This window comes from Nematostella vectensis, chromosome 9 (assembly GCF_932526225.1).
Source record: "Nematostella vectensis chromosome 9, jaNemVect1.1, whole genome shotgun sequence".
NCBI lineage: Eukaryota > Metazoa > Cnidaria > Anthozoa > Actiniaria > Edwardsiidae > Nematostella > Nematostella vectensis.
The window spans coordinates 9,559,523-9,583,924 of record NC_064042.1 but is presented as its reverse complement, the minus strand read 5'-3'; the positions used below and the strand labels follow the sequence as shown (position 1 = coordinate 9,583,924).

The 24,402-nt window shown below is 39.4% G+C and overlaps 1 protein-coding gene and 2 long non-coding RNA genes across 3 annotated transcripts; 2 read left to right on the top strand and 1 right to left on the bottom strand.

Annotated features, from left to right (window-relative positions):
- Positions 1–327: 327 nt before the first annotated feature.
- LOC5506217 (calpain-5) lies at positions 328–24,319 on the bottom strand. Its single transcript, XM_032374580.2, has 15 exons — positions 24,020–24,319; positions 22,682–22,819; positions 21,129–21,337; positions 20,037–20,229; positions 18,584–18,667; positions 18,079–18,188; positions 17,866–17,943; positions 16,959–17,142; positions 16,450–16,572; positions 15,936–16,132; positions 14,853–14,986; positions 14,080–14,219; positions 6,959–13,468; positions 2,268–2,436; positions 328–1,846 (listed from the first exon to the last, which is right to left on the bottom strand). The coding sequence occupies exons 1-13, from the start codon at positions 24,182–24,184 to the stop codon at positions 13,286–13,288; spliced, it is 1,938 nt and encodes a 645-aa protein (XP_032230471.1). The 5' UTR covers positions 24,185–24,319; the 3' UTR covers positions 328–1,846; positions 2,268–2,436; positions 6,959–13,285.
- On the top strand, positions 1,740–2,923 carry LOC116614022. Its single transcript, XR_004294319.2, has 2 exons — positions 1,740–1,868; positions 2,191–2,923. It is a non-coding gene; the product is annotated as an uncharacterized LOC116614022 (long non-coding RNA).
- Positions 14,881–17,143, top strand: LOC116614025. Its single transcript, XR_004294322.2, has 2 exons — positions 14,881–15,004; positions 15,417–17,143. It is a non-coding gene; the product is annotated as an uncharacterized LOC116614025 (long non-coding RNA).
- Positions 24,320–24,402: the final 83 nt, after the last annotated feature.

The following is a 24,402-nucleotide window of genomic DNA, read 5'->3' as shown; positions in this document are numbered from 1 at the left end:
AAACTGTGACCGCTTAGGGAAAGCCTTCAGCTCAATAAGAAGGACAATTGAAGGGCTTTCATCAAAAGGCCATAGTTATTGGGAGGCTTTTCACTGTACAGTCTTTTGCAAATTTTAAATAACTATTGTAAAACATGAAAGAAATATGGTCAACATTATGTTTGTCTAACTGGTAACAAGGGTGACAAAACTGCATTGCAAACCCTTCAGCCAGGATGTTTAGTTTTATTGTAAAATGAGAAAAAAAAGTTTCGAGACAGCTGTAAATATACCCCTACCTGAAAAAAAACTTGGCTTTGTGCTTAGTGTTTCCAACATGACATGAACTTTGTTGAAATGAATGTTTATTTCATCAAACAATACCACCATAACATGGAACAAATACATAGAATATCTTACAATTGTTGATGGGTTTCTGTTGTAGTGATCTCATAATTTTGTGTGCTGCACGAAAAGATATACAAACACTAAGCATTACTACATCATAATTTTGGTGGCTATCAATAACTGGTTGTGTTCTATTACAGTTGTATATGAACCACACCCTGCAAACAGGGGCCAGATGTACTGTAGTTCTTGTTCTTCATAGGTTTCACCCAAACAACAAGAGAATGAAAGAAAGAAATCAACTCAGGATTTAAGTTTTATGTTGAATGGCTCTCTGCAAACTTAGAGGTTTCACTGATGTTTTAACTGTTAAACCATTTGTTGGAGAAGTGTTGTTTAACAAAAAACTTCAACCCTGTATTCCTGTTTTCAGAACACCTGCCCAGACCACCTAGATTTGCTACAGCTTGTCTGTAGTCTCTCTAGTTATACCATTCGATTCAATTGCAGCCTTCACAAAACCGGCTGGACTCCTCTACTTCCTCTTGATGTTTAACCATCTTTATCCAGACCGAAAATATATTATTTTTGTTTTGTTAGTTGGCTTCTTCGTCAACTAACCTGCCTCAAACTCACCATAACCTGCTCCTAAAAATGATTTTGAGAAGGCTGAATTGCTGATGCAGCCCATATAACACAACATTATTATCTACAGTTGCCATTGCTGTAACCCTATAGTAATTTGTATTCTTGAAGGTTCTCTTTCTTTTTGTATATATTCTCTGCAAGATGCCTTGTAAGGTAATACCACAATATTCTATACAGTACCATATCTTGTCAAATTTCTTTTTATATATATACATGGAAATAAAAGCTAATACTTAGATGGAAAATAATCTAATTATGTCTCTGGTATAAATCACATCAAAGAGATGGGACTGGACAACATGATTATCCTGTTTAAGGGCTACATTTCTTTGTCAAACACCCATACTTATCATAGATGCTTTTTACATTCAGGTTACAAAATAACATAAGCTCTTGAAAATTCCTGCTTTCTTATCCACATGAAAAGAGAAAAGCATTCAGTTTATTGCCTCAGCCCAAGTACCTAAGAAATATTCATATTTTTGGATTTGAGCATTACTGTGTTATTCAAACTATTTGTATACAAGAAAGAGGAATCTGGTGTCCATACTATTTTTGCAACAATGATAGACTATTGTCACTCCAAATTCTCCTAAAAATAACAAAAGGAAATACTAGTATAAAACTAATAAAAATAACTATAAGAGATAAACATGCTGTCCAGGCCCTTCTTGTAGTGTCTATTTGATCCTTGCACTGCCCATGTGCTAGCTACCAGGGTCCGCTTCACCACTTACTAAGCTAGATGTCGGACTGCCTACTGGAGAATTAGTTGCTGTTTTTGTTTCAGCCGAGGGTGATGTCTGCTTTTTTGGTATTGCTGTTGTTGTCTCTGGAATAAAGCACTCATCCTGGCCAGCACCATCTTGACCTTAGATGAGTAAGATATTCAAGTAAGTTGGGTGAAAAACATATGAAATAGCTTTAATAGGTAGATTATTTCATATTGCCATAATATAAAATAAAAGCCCTATGAACTTATTCAAGCCAACAATTTATTGAATTCACAATTGATCTGAGACATATCTTGGATTGTATAAGTGAAAGTTTGGGCAAGCATGACAGCATGCCTACTGAGGCACCTAATGAAGTACCATGTTGCAAATACACAGGAATATCCATTAGAGTTAATTTTTTTTTTCAATTTGATTTGCTGACTGGCCAACAACAGAGCGGATACAACCTGTTTAACACTTATTGTCTCTACATTCAAAGGCTGAGTGTCCACTCAACTGAAATTAAGACTCTGGCCAACAGCTTAGCTAGACTGAGAGAACCTGTTGAACACTTACCATCTCTACATTCAAAAGCTGACTGCCCACTCCACTGAAAATCTGACCCTGGCAGGAAATATGGACACCTCTGTAGCACCCGATGACACAGTGACACACATGAAGTTGGTGTCTTCAGTGAGACGTAAGGCAGTACTTTAGAGTTACAAACCCAGGTCTTATATGCATCCTGAAAAACAAAGTGCAAATTTTTTTCTGTTCCCTAAACCAAGGTCTAAGTTGGGGAAAGTTAAGTTGATAAATCTCTAACCAGACAATTAAAAAAAGAGATAACATCTTCTTACAAAAGGTTATTATTACAAGAGGTAGTAGAGGGTATAACTTTAATGTGTTAATGTGGAACTGTGAACTCAAGTACTAGAAAAAAAAACTACAGACTATACAACCAATAATAGCATCAATGCTAGACTAAACCTAAAGCTTATATAGCGGTGTTTCTACAACAACCAATCATGCTAGCCATGAATGCAAAATATTTATCTATTTACTACTATATTTTATCAGCAAAGTGGTTAAAATATATAAAAATGGAACGATATTTGTATTGATAAGAAAAAAGAATATAGAGATTTATCAAAAGCATGGTAAAACCTTTGTTGATTGCTCACAAAAAAGGTAAAAGAACTAAATCTAAAATTACAAAAGGCTGTAGATATTCAAAATCGAAAAAAAAGTCCTTGCTGTTTGTTGAATACAGCAACTCTAGCAACTAAAGTAGCAGGCTCTCTTTAATCAGAGAAATTTTAATTGGTTTTAAATTATCACCGTTTTAGTTTATTATGGTTACAGTAAAGATTTAACTCAGTTGCTATGTGATTACTACCCTTTCATGAGGCCAAAGTCCAGCTTTTTCGTAAATTTGCATTCAACACACACCACTGCATCAGTTTTTCTTGATCAATAAGACTATTTTCAAACCTTCACACCACACAAAAATATCTTATTTATTTTTAACATTGTGAACTGTATAAATTCCGTTTTTTAAAACTGAAAGGAAAAGGGTTTCTAAAAAAAGTTAGGCTCAATTTCATCCATAAAGGACAAAGAGAGCGTTTTACTTTACTTTAATTCCAACTTGTTTTTCTCTATATTTCCCCATCTTATCCATTACATGATTTATGCCGAATGGTGCAAGTTTTTATAGCCACGAGTGAAGGGTACATTTCCATGAAAGGTCGAAGTGGTTCAACAAGGCCTCTCTTATCCTCCGCTAAACAGCTAAAGAACAGTGAATATTTGGACATTTCAAACCCAGTCATGACGTATCTGGAAGTCGTGACCTAAACTCCAAGATACGTCATCAATGGCTGAGCTTTGAATGCCTGAAGTAATCACCTTATCTGAATATGAAAAAAATAATAATTTACTGTTTTTAGTGACGAGTTTGAAAGCTTTCAACACTATTTTTAATGACGTCCATGACCTGGGAATTCAAAACGTCGTTAACAGTAATGTTTACGATTGAAAGAAAAATGGTCCCGGCCTGTTTTCGCCGATTTGCCCAATTTATTGTTGATTTTATCAGATTATTTTTTAGTTTTTCCTATCCAGGGAAGCAAGCGAGTCAACAGTTATGATGAGCATTTTTTTAAATTATTGAAATGAGGATTATAAACTACGTTTTCTGTTTTTCGGAGCCGACGTAATCGCTTTTAGCACATTTTCTCTTAAGAAAAGCAAACAAGTAATATGTTCTGTTGTTGACTATTTTAAGGTTGAAATTATATAGAAAAATGTGCAAACATTGCTACAAGAAAAATATTTTGGTATTTTTGTCTAATTCCATGTTTGATTCAGTCCTTTTTTGACCTGAAACCCTCCCTTTGTTTCAAAACAAACGAGGCATCTCAGGGTATTTTTACAATTTATTATTATATGGCGAGGTATGTAGCTTTGTTAATGTTTTCAAACCATATAATTAGTATTAATTAGACCATGAAAACAATGCAAGCATACCAAAAATATTTGACAAATGAAAAAAACAAACATTTTAGGCCTATATAATACCTCACACACCGTCCAGAAAATTGGTGGAGTTTACACTATATAAAGTATTCCATTTTGATGTGAGATAATTCTAAAACCGATTTAAAAGGGTTTTTTAATTATCTATAATATTATTCTAATAATAATTTTACAAGGCCCAGCCAAACAAATTTTTTCTTATTTCCTATTCATTCATTTCTTTCTAGAGACAATAGAAAAAACAGTCGAACGAAGTAGATTTGTCTCTTTTTCTTCTTAAACTTATCCGAAAAAAAACCCATAAACCTTAAAAATAATGAACTCTGACTTAAAAAACACATCTACATTTTTGGAGCATTAATGATATTAAATAAAAAAAAAGCATCTGTTTCTAGAAAAAAAGGACTTGTCAAACTCGCTCGCTTTTAACCCAGAAGTCTCGTTTCATTTTTTTTTATGAGTTGATAAAATATTATCTATAACAAGAAACGTTCTCATTACTACTGAGAAACGGTTTCAGCTCGCAAAATTGGTACTTTTTCACATAATGGCTCGCTTAGGAAGGCTGGGATTGCTCTTATACGCATTCTCACGTCTCCTTAGCTGCAATAAATTATTTTGAGCTCTCTTTGAAGCATACCAACATTTCCAGGTGTTTTTCGTGTTTCGCTGTAAATATCTAACCAATAGCCCCACTGATAACTCATGAAATGCCAAATTACGACTATTTCTATTGTCAGTTGTAAGCGAATTTAATTCCTTAAAATAGAAGACATCAATAATTTAGGTGCGTTATGGTCACTTTGGATACAATTGAAGGAAAGCTATAGGCACTTTGAGAGAAAATGATTGCAAAGTAGGAAATAATTTGCGTCGTCAAATTTTAAAAATGTCGCCTGGTTATTGGTAAGCGTAAAGAAAAGCGCGCTATCACCGCATCAAGCTCGGAATTTTAAGAAAATCTAGATAGTTGACGGGTCATTCGACAGATTTTGACAGAGATAGAAGCAGATAAATTGCGCGTGAAGATCAATGTTCACTGGTACAACGAGCAAGAAAAATTAATGAGTAGCAACGCCAAAAAGGCAAGACACTATAAAAAGAAACCCATTGCTCTTTTCGTCGTTCTGTCCTCTCGCCAGTTTTCAATATTTTACATTTCCGCGCCGTAATATATGGCGCTTTTTTATTAATATTTACAGAAAAAATACTGGCTTTAAGAGTCAAACAACGGAGTTTATCAAATTAAAACAATAAAACAATGCAGTATGCCAAAGCAACAAGCGAGGCGGCCCTCCTAAATGGCTTCTTTTGTGTGGTTTTGGAATGAAATGGTTTCAAAAACGCGAAAGTTCGCCCGCCAGTAGAAAGGTCAATACAATAGCGGCAATTTAGCCATAAACTCTAAATGTCGACCTCTCGTTTCTAGAATTTCCGAAGGAACCTCAATGCATTGAACAGGAAAGGCCTGAAGCGCTACATATCGCTTAAAAAAACTTTACTCCAATACGATAAAAACAAAAGTGTCCTACGAAGTCAGAAATCCCAAGTATGAAATTTTACACCAACTAAACATCATCAACAATGGAGGCATATCTTGATTGAATAATGTGGCCGAAAATGCTCACATTGTAGCCTTGGTTTGGTTCTCTGCGGTTTATAGAGGCTTGAAAAAACCCTTGCCAGTCTGTCTTTGGGTCAAAGACACTTTTAAACCTGTCAAAGAGATGTTGTTTGTCGAGAGTAAATACGATTGTAAGTCCTAAGTTGGTATACTCTTTGCACGGTCCGATTATAGCCAAATAGTAGATGACATAGAGAGCAAACGCAGAAAGCCGATTTCTCAACAGACCTATTGATATTTTACTGATCAATTTATCTCTCCTGGCTTTCTCTCGACAGACATGTAGCCGGTTTAAATCGGGATCCGAAGTGATTAGGGTTCCGCGAGATTTTTCAAATAGCGCTTTAGAATGCGGCTAAAGAATTGTCAAGGAAAGATACCTTATGTAAGACTGGCACGCGTACATACGAGAGGCTAACGATTGACTCGCGGTTATTCGAATTAAATTTTCTCAAAGACTATAGTTACCTGCTTTCGACGACAAGAAATAATGAGAGTGTTGTGATTATTTTCAGGTGGTAAATAAAAGGGGTCGAAATGCCTGTAATTGTACAATAAACTGATCAAAAGCTGACAGCTCTCTCGATGCGTGTAATATTATCGTTTCATGCTTTAGACCCTTGTTTTTTTCTCTAGAGTAAGGGTAAAACAAGACAGAAGTTTGAACTTGTCAAACACGGTTGGTCAACCCTTTCTTACACTGGGATCACGTAAATAAACAATTTAAGAGCAAGAGAGTCATATACGAAAGTTGAAAATAAACACGGTTTATAAAGTCTTTGAGATGGTTGATAGTCGACAGGAACGCCGAAGATAGCGTAGTAAAACCCCGTAAAATGAGCAGGCGATCTTTAAGGTTCGCTCACACATTCCCACCAAAAAATCCGATTACTTTTCCAGAAAGGAAAGCCGACGGAGTAATCCTTGGAAATTCTGGCAACGCAAATTAATTTCTTTTTATTTTGGAACACAAGGTGAACGGGAGAGTGCCCTTGGACTGGCTAAACAGACTCAAGTAAGATCACAAAATGGCCGTAAACGACTTACTTATATAATTTACTAGACCATTACGAGACACCAGCAAATGCATCAAACCTCTTACCTTGCAATCGGCACAAGTCCAACGCACAGAATACGCGAAGTTACAATCGACCCGGCTCATGATCGCTTGAAATACGTTATAGTCACTGAACGCGCTTTGATCAACGCGTAAAATTCCCCACAAGGTTTCCGTGCATATCGAGGAATTCATCAGGTCTCCAACGGCCTCGTGGAACTGAATTACATCACAGAACTCCAAGCGAAACCTTTTGACAAACTCTAGAGCTTCCTCTCTGCTCTTAAACCGGTCTAAACAGTCACAGATCCTATGTACATAGGCCGGTCGTAAATTGAAATCGTCAAACGAGCAATCTGTATTCTCTTCACTAGAATTCGACGTCCTTTCAATTACAACTGGGTCCGAATCGTTGTAAGCTATACAATCAGGGATCATAGTGGTGAGTAAAAGTACAATCGACGCGGCGTAGATCACTCCAAACGGTATGAAGGAGCTAGGGCTACAGCGCAGTCTATTTGGCCGCGGCTCGAAACGGCTACACCATTCGATAGTTCTCCTTTCTCTCAGTAAACGCGGCATAAGAAAACTCCAACTTCATTGAGGGGAAAGTGTCGCGCGATGAAGCTCTCTCATGAGGCACTAGCATGTGCAAGGAACTTATTCCGTACAGAGTAAGCGCAATTCCGTAAAGCCAGATTCCTGAGAAGTCATTCCGCAACGCTCACAAGCCAGCCTTGTAGGCGATTCATCAGTTACATCCGCTGATGAAAGAAATAGGTGGTAGGTCTGAGGCCGGTGCCTTCACATTTCGTCACCGCCGGCTCTGGTTTTCACGCCAGCAACCCGAAGCACGTCCCGAATGAAGTAAGATCTGAGTAAAAGTCAGATCCGTGTGTTCGCCGCGCAGACCTTGCCACTGCCACGATTTAGGCAACAGAAAACAACTGTGGTGACACGCCACTCAAAACCCTGTCTGGTCACGCCACATTACTTGTCAACAAATACGGCGTAACGCAATCCACTTCGTCCCGTGACAACGCTAGAGTCACGAAATTTGCATGTCGTATGTCGCTGGGTCCGCTATCTCTCGATACCTGCCTAGAATCCCCTTCGCATTTGCTACCTGATTCACACTAAAATGGCACTCTAACCGCGAGTCAAATGATCTACGAAGTACTTCCATGTTATAGTTTGGTTGCTACTTCGATCCTAGTTTAACCCTCTTAAAAATTATGCAGCCCCCAGAGAGGTGATTTGAATTAAACATTGGGTTACTGAACATGTAATTGAAATCTTGATTTCGCAGATAATGCGATGTACAGCTCATGCATCCATACATCGATAGCACACTTACTCACTGCACTACTGATTAGCGAGACCGATAGAGCGCCCCTAAGCACTGTTATCGACTCAGCCAGTCGATTTTAAATATTGGTCGTAAAAATTATACCGTGACGTCCAATGTTTTCTGGAGTCATACGGTAGATCGCTATTAGAGTACGCCTATTTATTTATGTCAACAAGAGAATGAAAAGCTGAAGTAACCGATTCATGAGGATTTTCTATCTGAAAGACGCCCACGTCTCACTGGCGAAGGAAAGAAGAGGACACAAGAGAATTTTGGGATTACTCTCCAATTATACGTTGACCACCAGAGAAGAAAACAATCAGTCAGAATGTTTATTGTGAATCCCTGCTAATTCATTAGTTCTTATTTGGGGAGAATCGAGAATAACAAGCTCTCCGTGAATTCGACTGCGTGCTAGTGTAATTTAATTGTTTTATGTGGACAGGTCGTTTGTTTCTTTGACAAAAAGATGGCCACTTTGTTAAAAAAAAGTCGAAATATTGACCCAAGAAGAAGACGCTCATTAAGATAATAAATTAAAAGCATTAGGAAAGAAAAAGAGAATGAGAGCAAAATAAGCTTGTCCAATTTCCTGTAATTCCACAAACGAACTACTTTCCGTTGCCTAGCATTTTTACTCTTTTTGTCTTAACGTCTCAGACAACTCGGTTAAAAATCTGGACTAATTGATTTCCTATTTTTTTTTTCATTTTTTATACAAATGAATTCTTTTCAGAATCTTCGTATTGTGAGCTAACAATAAGAGTGTATACTGAAGGTGTCAGACGTGCTTACCATTATATAACAAATCTAGATCTTCGAGCGTTCTCGTAAAAAGTTTGCACTGTTATATTCGGTTGTATTCTAATGACCTTCTAAGGTGCGCTATAAATGAAATATTGCTCCACATATTGTCGATATACTCTCGCGTAATTTATCCTCTTCTATCATTATCCCAAACGAGCGTTCAATATCACGTCATTTTTTCCCTCCTTTCTTTTCAAACTTGTTACCCGACGAAACGTTTATAAAAGCATATGTACAGACCACGACTATGTAAATATTTGACTAAATCTTACTCAATAATGCGATAAGTACTGGATGGGGCGAGGGCAAAGGATATCTTTACCTTGGAATAAAAAAAGGAGCTAGCACAGGCAAATAGCGATGACTTCTGGAGGATTTTTGAGTAGTATATGCTGAGTCATTTCGCCTGGACTTTTTGTAAGTCAAAGCACTCCCTTTGCCCTCCGCACGAGTCCCAAATTATTTTTATTGTATTCGTGAAAAAGGAATATCGGTAACCCTTAATGGGCGTGTTACACGTGCAAAAGTTGCTATGAGTCTTCCCGTGACCGGTTATTGCGTAATATTGAGTAAAAAAATTGTCAGCAGCCTTAGGGATCTTCTAACGTTAAAAAATATTTTTGAATGGCCATCCATATATAGACAGAGCTCGACACCATATAATATGATATATGCAGCTTTTACTCTTATATTTTGGGCATTTAACAAAAAAAAACACGATGGATCATATTTTGTGTAGCTTTTACAATCCCCCCTACCTTCCAAACTTCTTTTTTTTACCTTATCAAGATCCCTTAATCGAACGATTCCCTAAGGTACCTTGAAAGGAGTGGTTTCCCGAGTGACCAGCTAAACTAGTCGCCTATAGCATTGCATGCAACACGTAAAAAAAATGTCTACTGTTGTCCTATTTCGACTGGACTTTAATTACAGTTATTATTTCTATGACTTTGCAATTAAAGTAGGATAAATTGATTAGTATCTACCACCTCTTTATTAATTCTATCAATTCGCATTTGCCTATTATTTTGCCCGAGGCGAATGATTGTGGTAATAGAATTCACATCGGTGATTATGTTGACGAAAACAACATACGTTTTTACTGTAGACAAGTTTTATTTGGGGATTTACAAAGGCTTCTGAGCCGTGCTTGAACAGTGCAGTATATAGAGATGTTTTAACCAACCAACGAAGGATTATTAGGATAATCACTAATAAATGTATAAAAATATATTCAACAGGTCTCATCCACGTAGCCTTGCTTTGCAACAAGGGATACCAACAAATCTAAAGAATCTTGATTCTGACCTTACGGAAAGAAAAAAAGTAGATTATTTTTTTAAGAAATAAATGATCTTTCTTATAAATCAATTAATCTAGCCTTTTTTTTGTATCAGTGGGCACAAAGCACTTCTAAACGCCTTGTGGGAGGTATTGTATAGGACTGATCAGTTGAAAATGCATTACCTGATAAATTGTATGGGAACAATAAGGTCTATAGCTGTTATCCCACCTCTTGAACGGATCTATCTTTGTTCCATTGTATTCTGTGTTTTACTCTATAGACGTCATGAGACCAAACTACCGGCTATCGCTGCCATTTCCACTACCATGAGCAGATGAGCTCGCTGCATTTTATCACTATTTTAGGGATATAAATGCAGTACACCCCGCTACAAGTTGAGTTTCGTCGATTACAATAACGAGTGCGGGAAAGAGTCCATCTCCATTGGACGATTTGGAAAAGTTATTGCGATATTTTCGATTGATTTGGTAAAGTAAAACTTTGGTGAGACTTTGTTATTAGATAATTATTTCGAAATTCTTTATATGATTTTACAGTATTGAATAAAATCAACATGAAAGGTGTGTCTGGCTTTTAAAACCAATATACTATAACATTATTGTCTATCAGAATTATCGACATATCTCTTTCAACTGATCTTTGTTCTCTTATAATTGTGGCCATCAATGTGAATGCTTTTATTTTTAGCGGCACTTCAAAGGTCTTGAGACGGCTTACAAGTGTGTCCGCTGGCTGGTCCAGCCACATTTGATAATCATATTTCAAACTCACAATCTTTAAATCGACAGAATTCTCTTCTAGTCAAATTATAATACAATCAGTAACTCATTTTGCTGATCTGCTTAACATTCATGAAGTAAATCTTTTTTTCTGTCAGCGTGTGATACTTCATATAATTACTATTCCAATGTGCTTCATCCTGTGTTTCCTTTCGGAAATGTGCCTGGCAGCTGATAGAACAGTTTTAAATGCTCCAAGCCTGTTTCACTCACACAAGTAGAAATCGAACACCTGCTGGTACTATGGCAACAGTAAACAGGGCGGTCAGCGGCGATTCCAATTAAGCAAAATGATGCTTTTCTAAAAGGGCAGACAATAAACCAGGTTCAATATGCCTACAAACTGTAATCTCAAGTCGAGGCTTTCTTATGAAATTTCAGTAGATGTATTGGAAATAGAAGAGAGCCTCGACTTGGGCTGGACGATAGCAACTGAGAAAAAGGGTATTCCTTTGCGTTAAAGTGCTAATATAATGACTGTATCTACAAATATAATGTCAAAGGGAGGATTTGAAAGCAAAACCGTGAACCTTATTTATTCGTTAGGAAAAGTAATAAAGCCCAGCAACAGCAGCGACGTGCGCTACCGTGCCTCTCAATTTAAAGTTCTTTCCACGCGACGCACGCTACCGTGGCCACAATACAAAGTTCTTAACAAGAGATAAATTTTAGATATCAGGAACAACACCATGTTAAGTGTATACCATCAACAAATGATACCCATAGGTTAAGACGCTTACGTTGTTGTTTTATTCATTGTACGTTGAATTTATCAAACCAGGGATCCTGGTCAATCCCGCAACTACAGTTTTACATAAACTAGACGTAATACATTATTCTCCACGTTGTTTTCCTCTACAGTAGAAAATTTACAATCCCTTAATATAATAAAGTTGAAACAAATGTACTCTGGTCAAGACAAGGGCGCTTGCCCTGGCAGAAATCAAGGCGTTGGCTTGGTTTATTACCGATCCGCCATTTGTCCCAAAAAAGATGCATTACGTGACACAGCAATGCTTCGCTGTTCCTGTAAGATAAAGCTACGAGCGGCTTTGCCAAGAGGCCATTCCAGCTATATGGTATAACTAGAAAGACTAAAGGCAAGCTGTAGAAAAACTAGATGGTCTGCGTAGGCGTGGTGTAGACAAGGTTTTAATCAACACAAGGTTGAAAAGGTATATTGAACGCATCTGTGAAACAGAGTGGTTGCGCTGACGTTTCGAGCGTTAGCCCTTCGTCGGAGCCAAAGGAAACTCAGGAGGAAACTGTGAGACGCTGATGGGTTAGATGGCACGTCAACCATACCATGTAAACAGTTTTCTTTTGCACCGACGAAGGGCTAACGCTCGAAACGTCAGCGCAACCACTCAAAGAGGCGTTCAACATACCTTTTCAAACTTGTGTTGATTCGTACCTTGTTAATTCCAGCTATAAGTTTGCGCGCGCATAACCATAGAAACCTACCTCAACTACCAGAATGCAGCGCGCGCTATTTAAGCTTACATCAAACAAAGCGCGCGCTATTTAAGCTTACATCAAACAAAGCGCGCGCTGCATGCCGGTAGTTGAGGTAGGTTCCCATGGTGAGTGCGCGCGCATGCTTATAGCTGGAATGGCCTATTGGGCGAGTAAACAGCGTCAATATATAGCCATTGCTGGAATCACCCCGCTCGGTGGACAGCAAGGAGATTATTGACTATGTAGTTCGCAGTGTTATACAACATGGTGAACAAACAGTGCATTGCTTTTGGGCCTATAGCAATCCTGTGTGTTTATATCACCAATGCCGGCACTGTTTTTGGAGAAAACATCGTTTACCATCGACTGCAGTCGATGCAGCCCCTATATAACATCGAACATCTTTGTAACCTAGAAAAAGAAAAAGGGAATCCTCTTGTAGAGATCTGCCACATAAGGGTTTGACCTCGAATCTACCTGGGAACATCAAAGGATGGAGAACTATAATGTAAACAGGCTGCGAACAAAGTTTGGGAAGCGTAGAACTTTGTTTGAGTCGTTTTCATTGACTCGTCATATCTGTTGTTACTATTACTTTCGTAAAGTACGGTCTGTAATGAAACAAAGCCCATAGTCTATAATTTCTTTACTGCTCCGAAGCTGCTATTGCCCTAGATGCCAAAGAGATCGTGGTAAGCGTTGATTTGTACGGTGACAGTGCCTGGCTTCTGAAGATCATGCTCACGCCTGCGTCCCTTGAGATTGTAGCTGGCTTGCGTCTTGGAGTTGGTGATGTTGACGGGTATCTTGACTTGACCCATGAAGCTATCCAAGATCCAGTTACTGTCCCAAATCTAAACACAAATAACAGTCAAAGCTCGATGCATGAAGCTACCCCCATGCAAATACTATCTGTATACTGTCCCACAAGGTTATTGTGCCATTAAACTAAAAGATAAGCCAGAGCAGACTTCTTTTATTCAGGCCAGTTCGCAAGTAATCTAAAAGGGGATGAGAAGGTATATCCAATCTTAGTATTCGGCTCATCAATTGTGATAAGGCTTTTCCCCGACTATAAAGTTGCATCTGTTTGCCTCTCATACTTAGCCCTTCTTGGTAGAAGGTAAACCTTTTGGTAACACTTCATTCATTTATCTGGACGGCCTTTTACTCGCCCTTAACACCATCCAACGTATATGGAAGAAGACAGAGATGTCTAGACTTCTATTTAGCCTTAATAGGTTCGATGGAAAAGGTATCAACCCGAAGACTTCTTTTTAGATAACTTTCTTCCCTACCTGGACAATCTCTCCGTTCCCTTAACAACACCCACCTCTATGGGTAGGAATGATAGATACCTCATTGGCTGGCTGCTTAATTTAGAACAACGCCACAGCGACCCAGTTTGGGCCAACGCTCGTTGGGACCCGTGTGACTCTACCAAACCGCACCCGATTGCTCTTACCTGTACCACTATCTGACTCTTCTGAGGCTGTCTGACGTAAAACAAAGCCCCGGCATCCCAGCTTGGGATCAGGGTGTCATACTTGATAGGCGTCTTAATTTTACGTCCCTCGCAGATAATCAAGGCGTACGGATCGCAAGCTGAGACACAGAAGAACGCATAAAGTACACCCTTGACACATAAACAGTTGTAACATGTCATACCGAATTAAAGTGCCCAAGCCTTTGTTCTAACCGCTAAATTACTGAAGAAGATGCATAATAAATGCAATAAAAGCACTGTTCATTTTTCGTGGATAATAGTTTTTTGCAACCGCACATCCCTGCCCTCGTCGTTTGGGCGCTAGATAATACTTAGGCCCGGTAAAACTTGATCTTATTGTTAAATGTGACGAATAACGTCACAGCGTGTCATGAGCAAAAAAAATTCTTTGTTTAACATTATGATACTATGACTTTAACCGTTAATTATTATTCATTTCTTATAAAGGGATCTTCAAATACTATTCTTTTTCCATAAGATGCCTATGACTGCGCATCCACCCCCCCCCCCCCCCCCCACCTCACCCCAACCCCCGAGCCAATCCTGGCTACGCGCTTGAAATGAGATAGTTTGTTTTTTACAACAACTAAATAGATTTAGTAAAAGGCGGGCGCAATGACGTCAAACGTCCCTGTGTAGCAACTATTCTTGACTAATCAATGCCCGATTTTAGAAGCGTTGTTGTTTAATACCTACTCCAATGTATGTTACGACTGCAGCTTCCAACTTACTTAGGCTCATCTTGCCGGTCTTTTGTAGCCCTGCAGCCGATGTGACGTACACGGACACCACACATTGTGGCGCGCGGCACCGCGGGAGACAGCACCAGATCTTGCTTCCCACTGAATGATCCTGGTCGAGAAACCTGCCAATCAGATAAATGGTTAGTTGTTATAAGGTATTCATCAACAAAAGGTTGAAAAAGGATGTTGCACGCGTCTGTGAGAGTGGATAAGCTGTTTCGAGCGTTAGCCATGCCATTCGTCGGAGCAAATGAAACTGAAGCCAGACGGAGGGTGGTATTAGTGTAGTAGTAGTAGTGTTGGTGTAGTGTGCAAACAATAGGTATTCGGCCAGCGCGACAAAGGAACATTAAGTAATTAGAGCGTAATGAGAGGGATTTACTCGTTACATTTTATGGATTACTTCTCCACATAGTTTATATCCATTAAAATGTGGGTTAGTGTGTAAGAAATGTCGTTAGGATGGCATCATGGGCCAAGATCCCCGGCAGCAGTTCTTGTTGTATAATATTGAGTACTAATGTGTTCTTGTGTTATTTTGGGTTTGTTTAGTGCACCCAGGTAATAACCTGCAACACTTCCGTGCACATATATCTGTAAGGTATTTATATTGAGTGTTTTTCGTATGTTGAAGGTACTTACATTGGATTGGGACTCTTCTGTGTGCATATAATACTCTAAGAGTGCTGTTCATATGTTGAGGTTACTTACATGATTGGATAAGACCTCTTCCATGTGCATATAACACTCTTAGACTAGAGTATTGTTTATATGTTGAAGTTACTTACATTGGATAAGACCTCTTCCATGTGCATATAATGCTCTAAGAGTGTTGTTCATATGTTAAAGGTACTTACATTGGATAAAGACCTCTTCCATGTGCATATAACACTCTTAGACTAGAGTATTGTTTATATGTTGAAGTTACTTACATTGGATAAAGACCTCTTCCATGTGCATATAATGCTCTAACGAGAGTTGTTCATATGTTGAAGTTCCTTATATTGGATAAAGACCTCTTCCATGTGCATATAATGCTCTAAGGAGTGTTGTCCATATGTTGGTACTTACATTGCATTAGACCTCTTCCGTGTAAAGATCCTCATCATAAAATGCCCTGGGGTGTGAGGTTCATATGTTGATGGCACCACGAGGTATCGTCCAGCTGCAAGGAAGAATCTATTCATCACCTCACGTGCGTTGATGAAGATCGAATCACCAGCCTTTGGAAACATCGAATGAACGCGATATTTGCGGTTCTCTTCGACCTAGAAAAAAGAGATGCTGGTTAGTCCCTAAATGAGCTTTATCGTAACAATTTCCTAATTATTCTCGAAAAGTCATAAGAAAAAGAAGCTAGCGGTTCCCCGCAGAAAAGGGGTATTCATGAATAGTCACGAGTGATTCCAAGATAGTCTAGAATGATTATCCACCAGAAAACTCTAAAAACTAACGAGTTGTTTTCCAATAATATCGAGCAGCTCCCGAATAGTCACTAATGATTCCCCAGTATCATTTCCGGAATGTTGCCGAATGTTAACGATTGATTACCAAATAGTATGGAATAAAAATGCGTGCTGCGTACCTTCATGATGTAGAAGCCGATGGTGAGGTTACCGACGCCTTTGCTCTTATCTTTGCGCCTGTCTTCTTGCATCAGGGAAACCATGGCATCTTCTCCCTCGTTATCCGTTATACTAAACGCATACTGTTTTACAAAACAGCAAATCATCTTGTTAAAAGAACAGCAGACAATTTTATACCAGCTGAAGAAGACCACTAGTGACGGAAAAACGCTTATAAACATCTCACAACAAACTAACGAGTTCTTCCATGTTAAAAGCTATCTCGGTGAATTTCCAGAAAACACCCAGAGAATGAGAGAGGTTTCCTGCCTGTGAGAAGATCCCCTGTGTGTGTGTGTGTGTGTGGGGGGATGTTTTCTTGAATTGCACATTCTTAAATCTGGGTGGTCGTTAATCTACGAATGCGGTTTTAATTTAACAGTTGTAAAACAATGAAAAGGGTAAAGCGGGCTTTACACCTGTGGAACCCAGGACAATCCTGGTACGTCCTCAAATGAACACAGGTCACCTGAGGGTTCTTGAGGAATGTATCCTGGTTCTGCACACATCCTCCTGCGTTCTGACCCTGGGTCCAGTTATAATTGTGCTTATAGATGTGCCACTGTTTGAAAACCTTGTGGATCATGGCCTTGTTGATGACATGGCATAGGGTACAGTCCGTGAATTCCCGGCAGAAGTCATCAAATTCCATCCTGAAGGATTAAACGCTCTGTCAGCTTGCATTTTATTATTCTAGCAAATACCAAGTTAAAGAAAGCATTCATTTTCAACCACTGACTAGTGAAAGCTCCCGGGGGAACTTTTCAGGAAAGTAGATGGGGTAATCGGCCTATCTTTTAGGGTATAAAAATTCGACCAACTGCTATCCCTTAGGTGTGTTGAAGAATTTTTCCAAATCTGCTATTTCTTGGGATATATAATTCGCCCAACTGCTATTCCTAAGGGGGTGTTTAACGTTTTTTGTTTTTGTTTTTTGCAATTTTGCTACTTCCTAGGGTTTAAAATTCCGTCGACCACACCCAATATGCTATCTCTAGGGGGTAAGAATTTCTGTTGACCACACCAAAGTGCAATCGCTTAGGGTTGAAAACTATTTTGCTGACGATCACCCCCGTCTATTTATATCGGAGTTACTTTGTTTTAGGATATTTCGAGATCTCTTCACATAATTTGTCTTCTAGTAATGAATCAATTTAAAGAAAGGTGTTGTAGACCAGGGCAGTTGAAAATAGCTTAATGGGCAAAACTGTATACTGCGGTCTTGAGTATCCTGCAAATAAGCCGTGGAATTGCAGTCGTCGACAAAATCTGGCATCGCAAAATCACCAAACTTGCAGTAAATAAAGTATTGAAAAAGACGAAAGATCATGTGCAAAAAACTCCATATTCAGACCAGTGTCTGGTAAATTACTCACCAAAATTCACCGTCGTTTTCAAACACAATTCCCATCTTCTTTCTGTCTCCTGGCTTTAACTTTTTCCATTCCTCAGACCTGAAAATTCGAGAATAATGACGTAGAAAACAATTAAGACGCGATGTCCAATGTATGAGGGCAATGATGATTGGTTTGCAACTGAAAGGAACTTAACAAACAATAAAAAAATGCTGGTTTGAATCGCATACTAACTCGTCACTCCAGCGTCCATTCCATTCCTTCTCCCCCCAAGGGTTGCGTAGACGGATCATATAAAAGTGTTTCTTGTTGAAGAGGCTGAGAAGACCTTCACCGACAGTCACCTGGCAAAGAATAGCACACATTAGTAAGAAACTAAAGCATTTAAGCAAGAGGACCAGGGTTCGGTCAGACGTGTAAAACCCTGGCTCTATATATTGGGCATTGTGAATCCCTCCTTTTTCTCGGAGAAGCCGGAGGTTCCGTGAAAGGACGTAAAAGAAACGTAAAAGAACAGCTGGGGACTGATGGCCTGTGGTACCATCTTTTGTGACAAAACTTGGCTGACTTACCTTCCCATGAATGTAAACGGCGTGGAACAGTACGTATCTATATACCGACGACTAAGTCAGTTGCAAGTGAGGCGTATTTTACCAATACAAAATATTTCGATATTTCTGCCGCGATTGGGTGTTCCAGCAAGTTAAGGGGGCAAATACCGTTTGCCCCATAGTGTTACCTTTTTCACCATGGTAACACCATACGCGTGTCCCTTGATAAGCCCTGTGTCCAGTCTTTGCTCCATCTCGTTTCGATTGTTTATCTGCGGAAGCAAATATGGAATCATTTGTATGTACCATACCATTGAAAAAACTTTCTTTTCTAATCTGCAGGATGCATTTGGGTAACGGGCTACGATTGTTTTGGTTAAATAGCTCAGCTTTAATTCCTTGTCGAAGACTTATTTGAAGAGCGATTTTAGCAGTTTTTAAATCTTTATTAATGAATGATTTTTTATCAGATGACGATAAATTAACACATTGACCCCTCAACCGGCCTGTACCGGCTTTGGGAAGTACCCACAACCCAAAAAATTCATAAATGCAAACTAAACACAACAAGATGAAGATACTCAGGCATCAGTCTAAGGGATAAATGGTCTTGAAGATATGCATCCAACCAAGGTGTTGGCAACTACTCTTAAGCCAAATAATAGCACAGGTTCTTTGACAAATTTCAAACCGGACAAGGAAAGAAAAGCAGAATCACCCCTCTCAATAAAACGCTCAAAATACCACACAAGGGAGAGAGATCAGCAAACACAGCTCAAGACACAAATAGATACCTTTATTCTGATTCTCCAGGTACATTTCCATGGCCTCAAGACACAATGTCCACTCCTTGAAGGCTTGTAAAACCACGAAGATGCCTTTACGTATTGCAAAGAATTCTGGGAGATCCAGGGAAAAATTCACGAGGGGAGGGCCAGTAAACACTCCTCTCCCCAAAGTCAGATGGTTTTTTATAAGTCTTTTCACCCCGAAGCCAAACAAATCAATTCCAGGTCATACAGACCCAGAATAGCAGTGTAAACAATTTTGGAATCAATTTGGTTTCAGAAAAGACAGCATTTAGGAGAGCTGTGGTGATTCATTAGAAAATTATTTTCTCATCCAGGCAAAGCCAAACAAGAAAAAATCATCATGAATCCACCTTTGCTTGCAAATATCCATAAGCAAAGCACTCAATTATGCCCCAATAGACTTCATGATGTCCTGAGACACTCTCCTAATATACTCATAGCTGTATTTTTGATGAAAAATACAAGCAACCATCAACTTGTGCTTGCTTCAGCACAACGACGAGGGATTAAAAGTGGGGAGCGCAAAGCACTGTTGGAAAGCTTGGATACCGCTGACTAGGTGCAGCTGTGTTTGACTTTGACGGGCTGTATAAAACTCAGAATAGGGGGGGAGGTATCTGTTTTTTGTAAATTCAGCTAAAAAAATAGCCAGGAGTCAATGGGTTAACTACTTTTTGAAGTCAAGTTAAACAATTTAGAGGAGGGATTATTTTTACCTCCTTCTTCTTCGACTTAAATAAATATTTACACAAGAACTCGCAATACTACTATTATATAAATATCAGATTGGACTAGACTCTAAGACAAAACCCCACCTCCAAAACTCTACCTTAATGGAAGCACTCATCAGTGACTTCTCCTTATGACCTCTCTCCAGTGTCTTAAAGAGCTGTAGGCGTTTCTCCTGGTCCTCGGCATACCCTCCATTACTCAGGCTGATTGCCTCAGCTACCCCTCCAGTAAAGTCGACGAGAGCGTCTGCTGTGCTTCCAGCCGCAAGTGCTTCATATGTCCCTGCCAACCTAAAAGAAGCAATTTTCTAATAACAGCTAGGATTTTTAACAGGAGGGGGCTCAAAAGGGACAAGACATTTTCTCCTGTATTTTAGATAATGTCTCATACATTTACTGTATTTTTGGCTGCTTAAAGGGGGGCCCGGGCCCCTTGGGCCACCCACCTCGCTACGCCCCTGTATAAAGCAGTTTCTGGACGAGAGACAGCAAACTCTTCAAAAAATGTAAATTGTTGTTTTATCGCTGTGAGCTTTTATTTAAGCGGGCGCTTAATCAAAGACTCTTGGAACTTTAGTTTAATAAAAGACATTCTTTATTTCAAATTTAGTAAGAAAAGAAATGACACCAATTCCAACAAAAAGTTCAGTACCCAACGGCTTCCGTTTTCATTCTTGTTCAGTGAATTATGGGTGCTTGAATCCTTGCCTTTGGCCATCAATACACTTTTTGGGTAAACGGTTGCTTCTTCAAATGACAGAACTTATTTTATATTTTTCGCCTTATGGGGGGTGCTAATATCAAAGCGGTGAGCTCATTTGAAGCGGTGCGCTAAAACTAGCATTTATGGAACTGGTGCCATTGTGAGCTCCCCCAACGGCTCCTCACTGAACAATTGTTATTCTATCTATTCTATTCTATCTGCATCTACATGGTTCAACAAGAGTTGTATAGGTTGTAGCATTTTGTTCCTCTATTTTAAAACTCAGCAATCACTGGCACCTAGCCAGGATTTATTATGGAAAAATCTTCAAGGTTTATCGTAGGCAAAAAGTCTTTTTGGTCCTGCATCAAGAAGATACTGATTTTGTCCAGTCAAGGAAAATGTTAGGACCCCCTCCCCCCTGCTTAGTTTTGTGCGGGTTTACCCAAGAACTGGCAAGCTCAAGTCTCGTTTCTATAGCACTCACTTGGCATAAGCCTTCTCTATCAAGGCACTCCAGAACTCATTCTTCTCCTTTGAGTGAATGTACACCAGCTTGCCATTTACTGTTGGAAGCAGGTCATCAACCACCACCTCTGTCCACTCCCCTTGCCGGTAGAAACGGAAGCGAAAGATTCCCTGATAGTTTTCTGGTTTCTTGGGATCCCACTCTTGCTTGTCCTTGTCTGGGATTACCTGTTTTTTGAAACCAGTGGCTGACATAATTACGACTTTCCAAAAATTCATAACATTGTATATTTAAAACTATACAAGAATATCCAAAGATTCCTAGTTTGGATAAAATTTGCACATGTAATGCTTTTTTCCAGGATCAGGTTGTGAAACTGTACCGAATAACCAGAACAAAAACAACAACATCATCATCATTATTATTATTATTATATAATAAGTTTATTGCCCATTATTATAGTAAATATACTAACTAAATTAAATGGGTGGTCAGCAAAAATATAGGAAATTATACATATTTGTAAGTAACAAATTTGGCAAGTCGTTCAGTCTGAGGAATCGGACGTTCACATCTAATTGAACGAGAGCTTAGCTCATAGCCGTCATCAACCCTTGAGGACTGGGATTAGCAGGTGCTCAAGAAAAGCCTGTTTGCTTGAGATGATACTGCGGCCCCATACAAATCTACCTCTACTTTCTAGGCTGCCGCCCTGATATCTACACCCTACTAACTAGGCTTCCACCCTGATATCTACACCCTACTACCTAGGCTTCCACCCTGATATCAACACCCTACTACCTAGGCTTCCACCCTGATATCTACACCCTTCTACCAAGGCTGCCACCCTGATATCTACACCCTACTACCAAGGCTGCCACCCTGATATCTACACCCTACTACCTAGGCTTCCACCCTGATATCTACACCCTACTACCTAGGCTTCCACCCTGATATCTACACCCTACTACCTAGGCTTCCACCCTGATATCTACACCCTACTACCTATGCTTCCACCCTGATATCTATACCCTACTACCTAGGCTGCCACCCTGATATCTACACCCTACTACCTATGCTTCCACCCTGATATCTACACCCTACTACCTATGCTTCCACCCTGATATCTATACCCTACTACCTAGGCTGCCACCCTGATATCTACACCCTACTACCTAGGCTTCCACCCTGATATCTACACCCTACTACCTAGGCTGTCACCCTGATATCTACACCCTACTACCTAGGCTTCCACCCTAATCCCTACACCCTTACCCGTTTCCCTATGTTGCCACCAATAAATCTACATCATCTCCCTAACTAACCGCCCTTACATCTTCCCTATTTCCTGAAACCAGCCACCCTTAAATCTTCTTCATCTCCCTAACCGATCACCCTCAGTACTACAAGCTCCCACTCTTACATCAACCCAACCACCATAGCATACCACTTGTACATCTAGCCGTTCTCTCTAGGCCACCACCTTGACCTCCACCCCTCTTCCCTAGGCAACCATTCAAACCTATCTTCCAGTAAAACTTCACCTTACACCAACCCTCACTACAACATACCTTGTACAGCAGAAAAGGCCTCAGTGCCAGAGATGAGCAAGCTGCCACAAACCAGCAATTGCCAAGCTTTCCTTGTGTCACATCATGGCTGTCAGCCCCATCGACAAATAGATGAGGTACAGCAGGATGACAGATTTCCTAGATATACAACAAATGATTGGGGGGTTAAAGCAGCATTATCACGGCTTACTTGCTTACAGCCTGTTTAATAGCAGTTGAGGTTTCTGTTGGCAATCATTTTTTAATTGGCTGCAGAAATAAAACACTTGTTGAATTTAGTTCCTGTTTGTATCTCACAGGATCTATGAATTCTACAGGACGACTTAAAGTATTCTGACTAGTATATGCTAATGTTCATATTTCTATTTATTGTTCAGCCACAGTGGAACACATGCTTTATTGATTGGTTGGGAGCTGTACAGTCCATTCATGTATACCCAAAACACTTGTTCAATCTAAAGGATAGCTATTTATATGCTCTCACACTTTTTTAAAGATGTCTTGCAAAATGCCAACAGGATATTTTTCAGCTGTCTATGAGTTTAGTGTAAAGAAAGGTGTTTTAGAAGCCCAGTCCATGTTTGACAACCAATCATATCTTGCAGCCATTATGCTAGATTTTCCTAGCCCAATAAAAACCTGCTAGGCCCACTCCCCTCTCTTCACCCTCAATCTTCGCCCTCATCAACATACCACTCCCCCACCCCACCCCCCCACCTCAAAAAAAAAGCAGGAAACAACAAATTACTCGAACGATTGTGACTGAATTAAAAGCGAGATAAGATTTTTTGCAGTTGACTAAGATACCTTTTATGTTGTGGTGTTAAACATCGGTTTTTAATAGTTTTTACTTGATTAGTGGTTTGGTGGCTAGAAATAAGACTGACATTGAGGTATTTCTTTAGAAATGTGATAAATACGACGCTACGATAAATAATTGCCGTAGCAAAAATAGCGGACTGGCTTCTAAATTATTCACTGCATTAGATATGCGCGAGCAAGTTTCTAAAACTCGAATATAATTTTATTCTTATAAACTTATTATTAAATGGAATTTCGATTAATTAAATGGTGTGTTCCCGAATAGCGATCTATTTAAGTTGAATAACGAGTTCTAATGGGATTTCGCCTGTGTAAATTCATCATTATTTGCGCAGGACGGCAGTGCATTTAAAGCTTGTTTCCAACTCTAGTATTCATCAATCTTTTTCATAGAGGCACATTCAAACTCAAGCAAATAACCTTATTTCAAGCATTTCTACTAAGTTAACTTAGGCCAGTGTTATAAAACTTAAAAAGCCTCTACAAATATTATTATCGTGCCAAAGTCAAACTTACAGAAGGTCGTTTCCATTCAACAGGTTCTGGAGGGCATGATCGGCTATAGTAAAGCGAGCTTGTCTCTGGCTTAAACACACTATCCACAAATAACTGCTCATTTTTCTCGCATTCGGCTTTGAGCTTGGAATAGCGCTGATTCGCGAAGTAGTGGAGACGAACCATGTTGGGATTGGGTGTTCAGAATGTAAGATGCATTCATGCGAATAGTGTAGCCTTCTAGAAGTTCAGTAGAATGTGGATCGAAGTCTGCGAGCCCAAGTCTGCGGTAAACCGGAAGTGTAATTGCGCTTATAGAATGTAATCATTATTCGGTCGATCGCCCTGTTTAGCCAGATCCAACTAAATCTGCATATTATGGATATTTGCATAACCTGATAGAA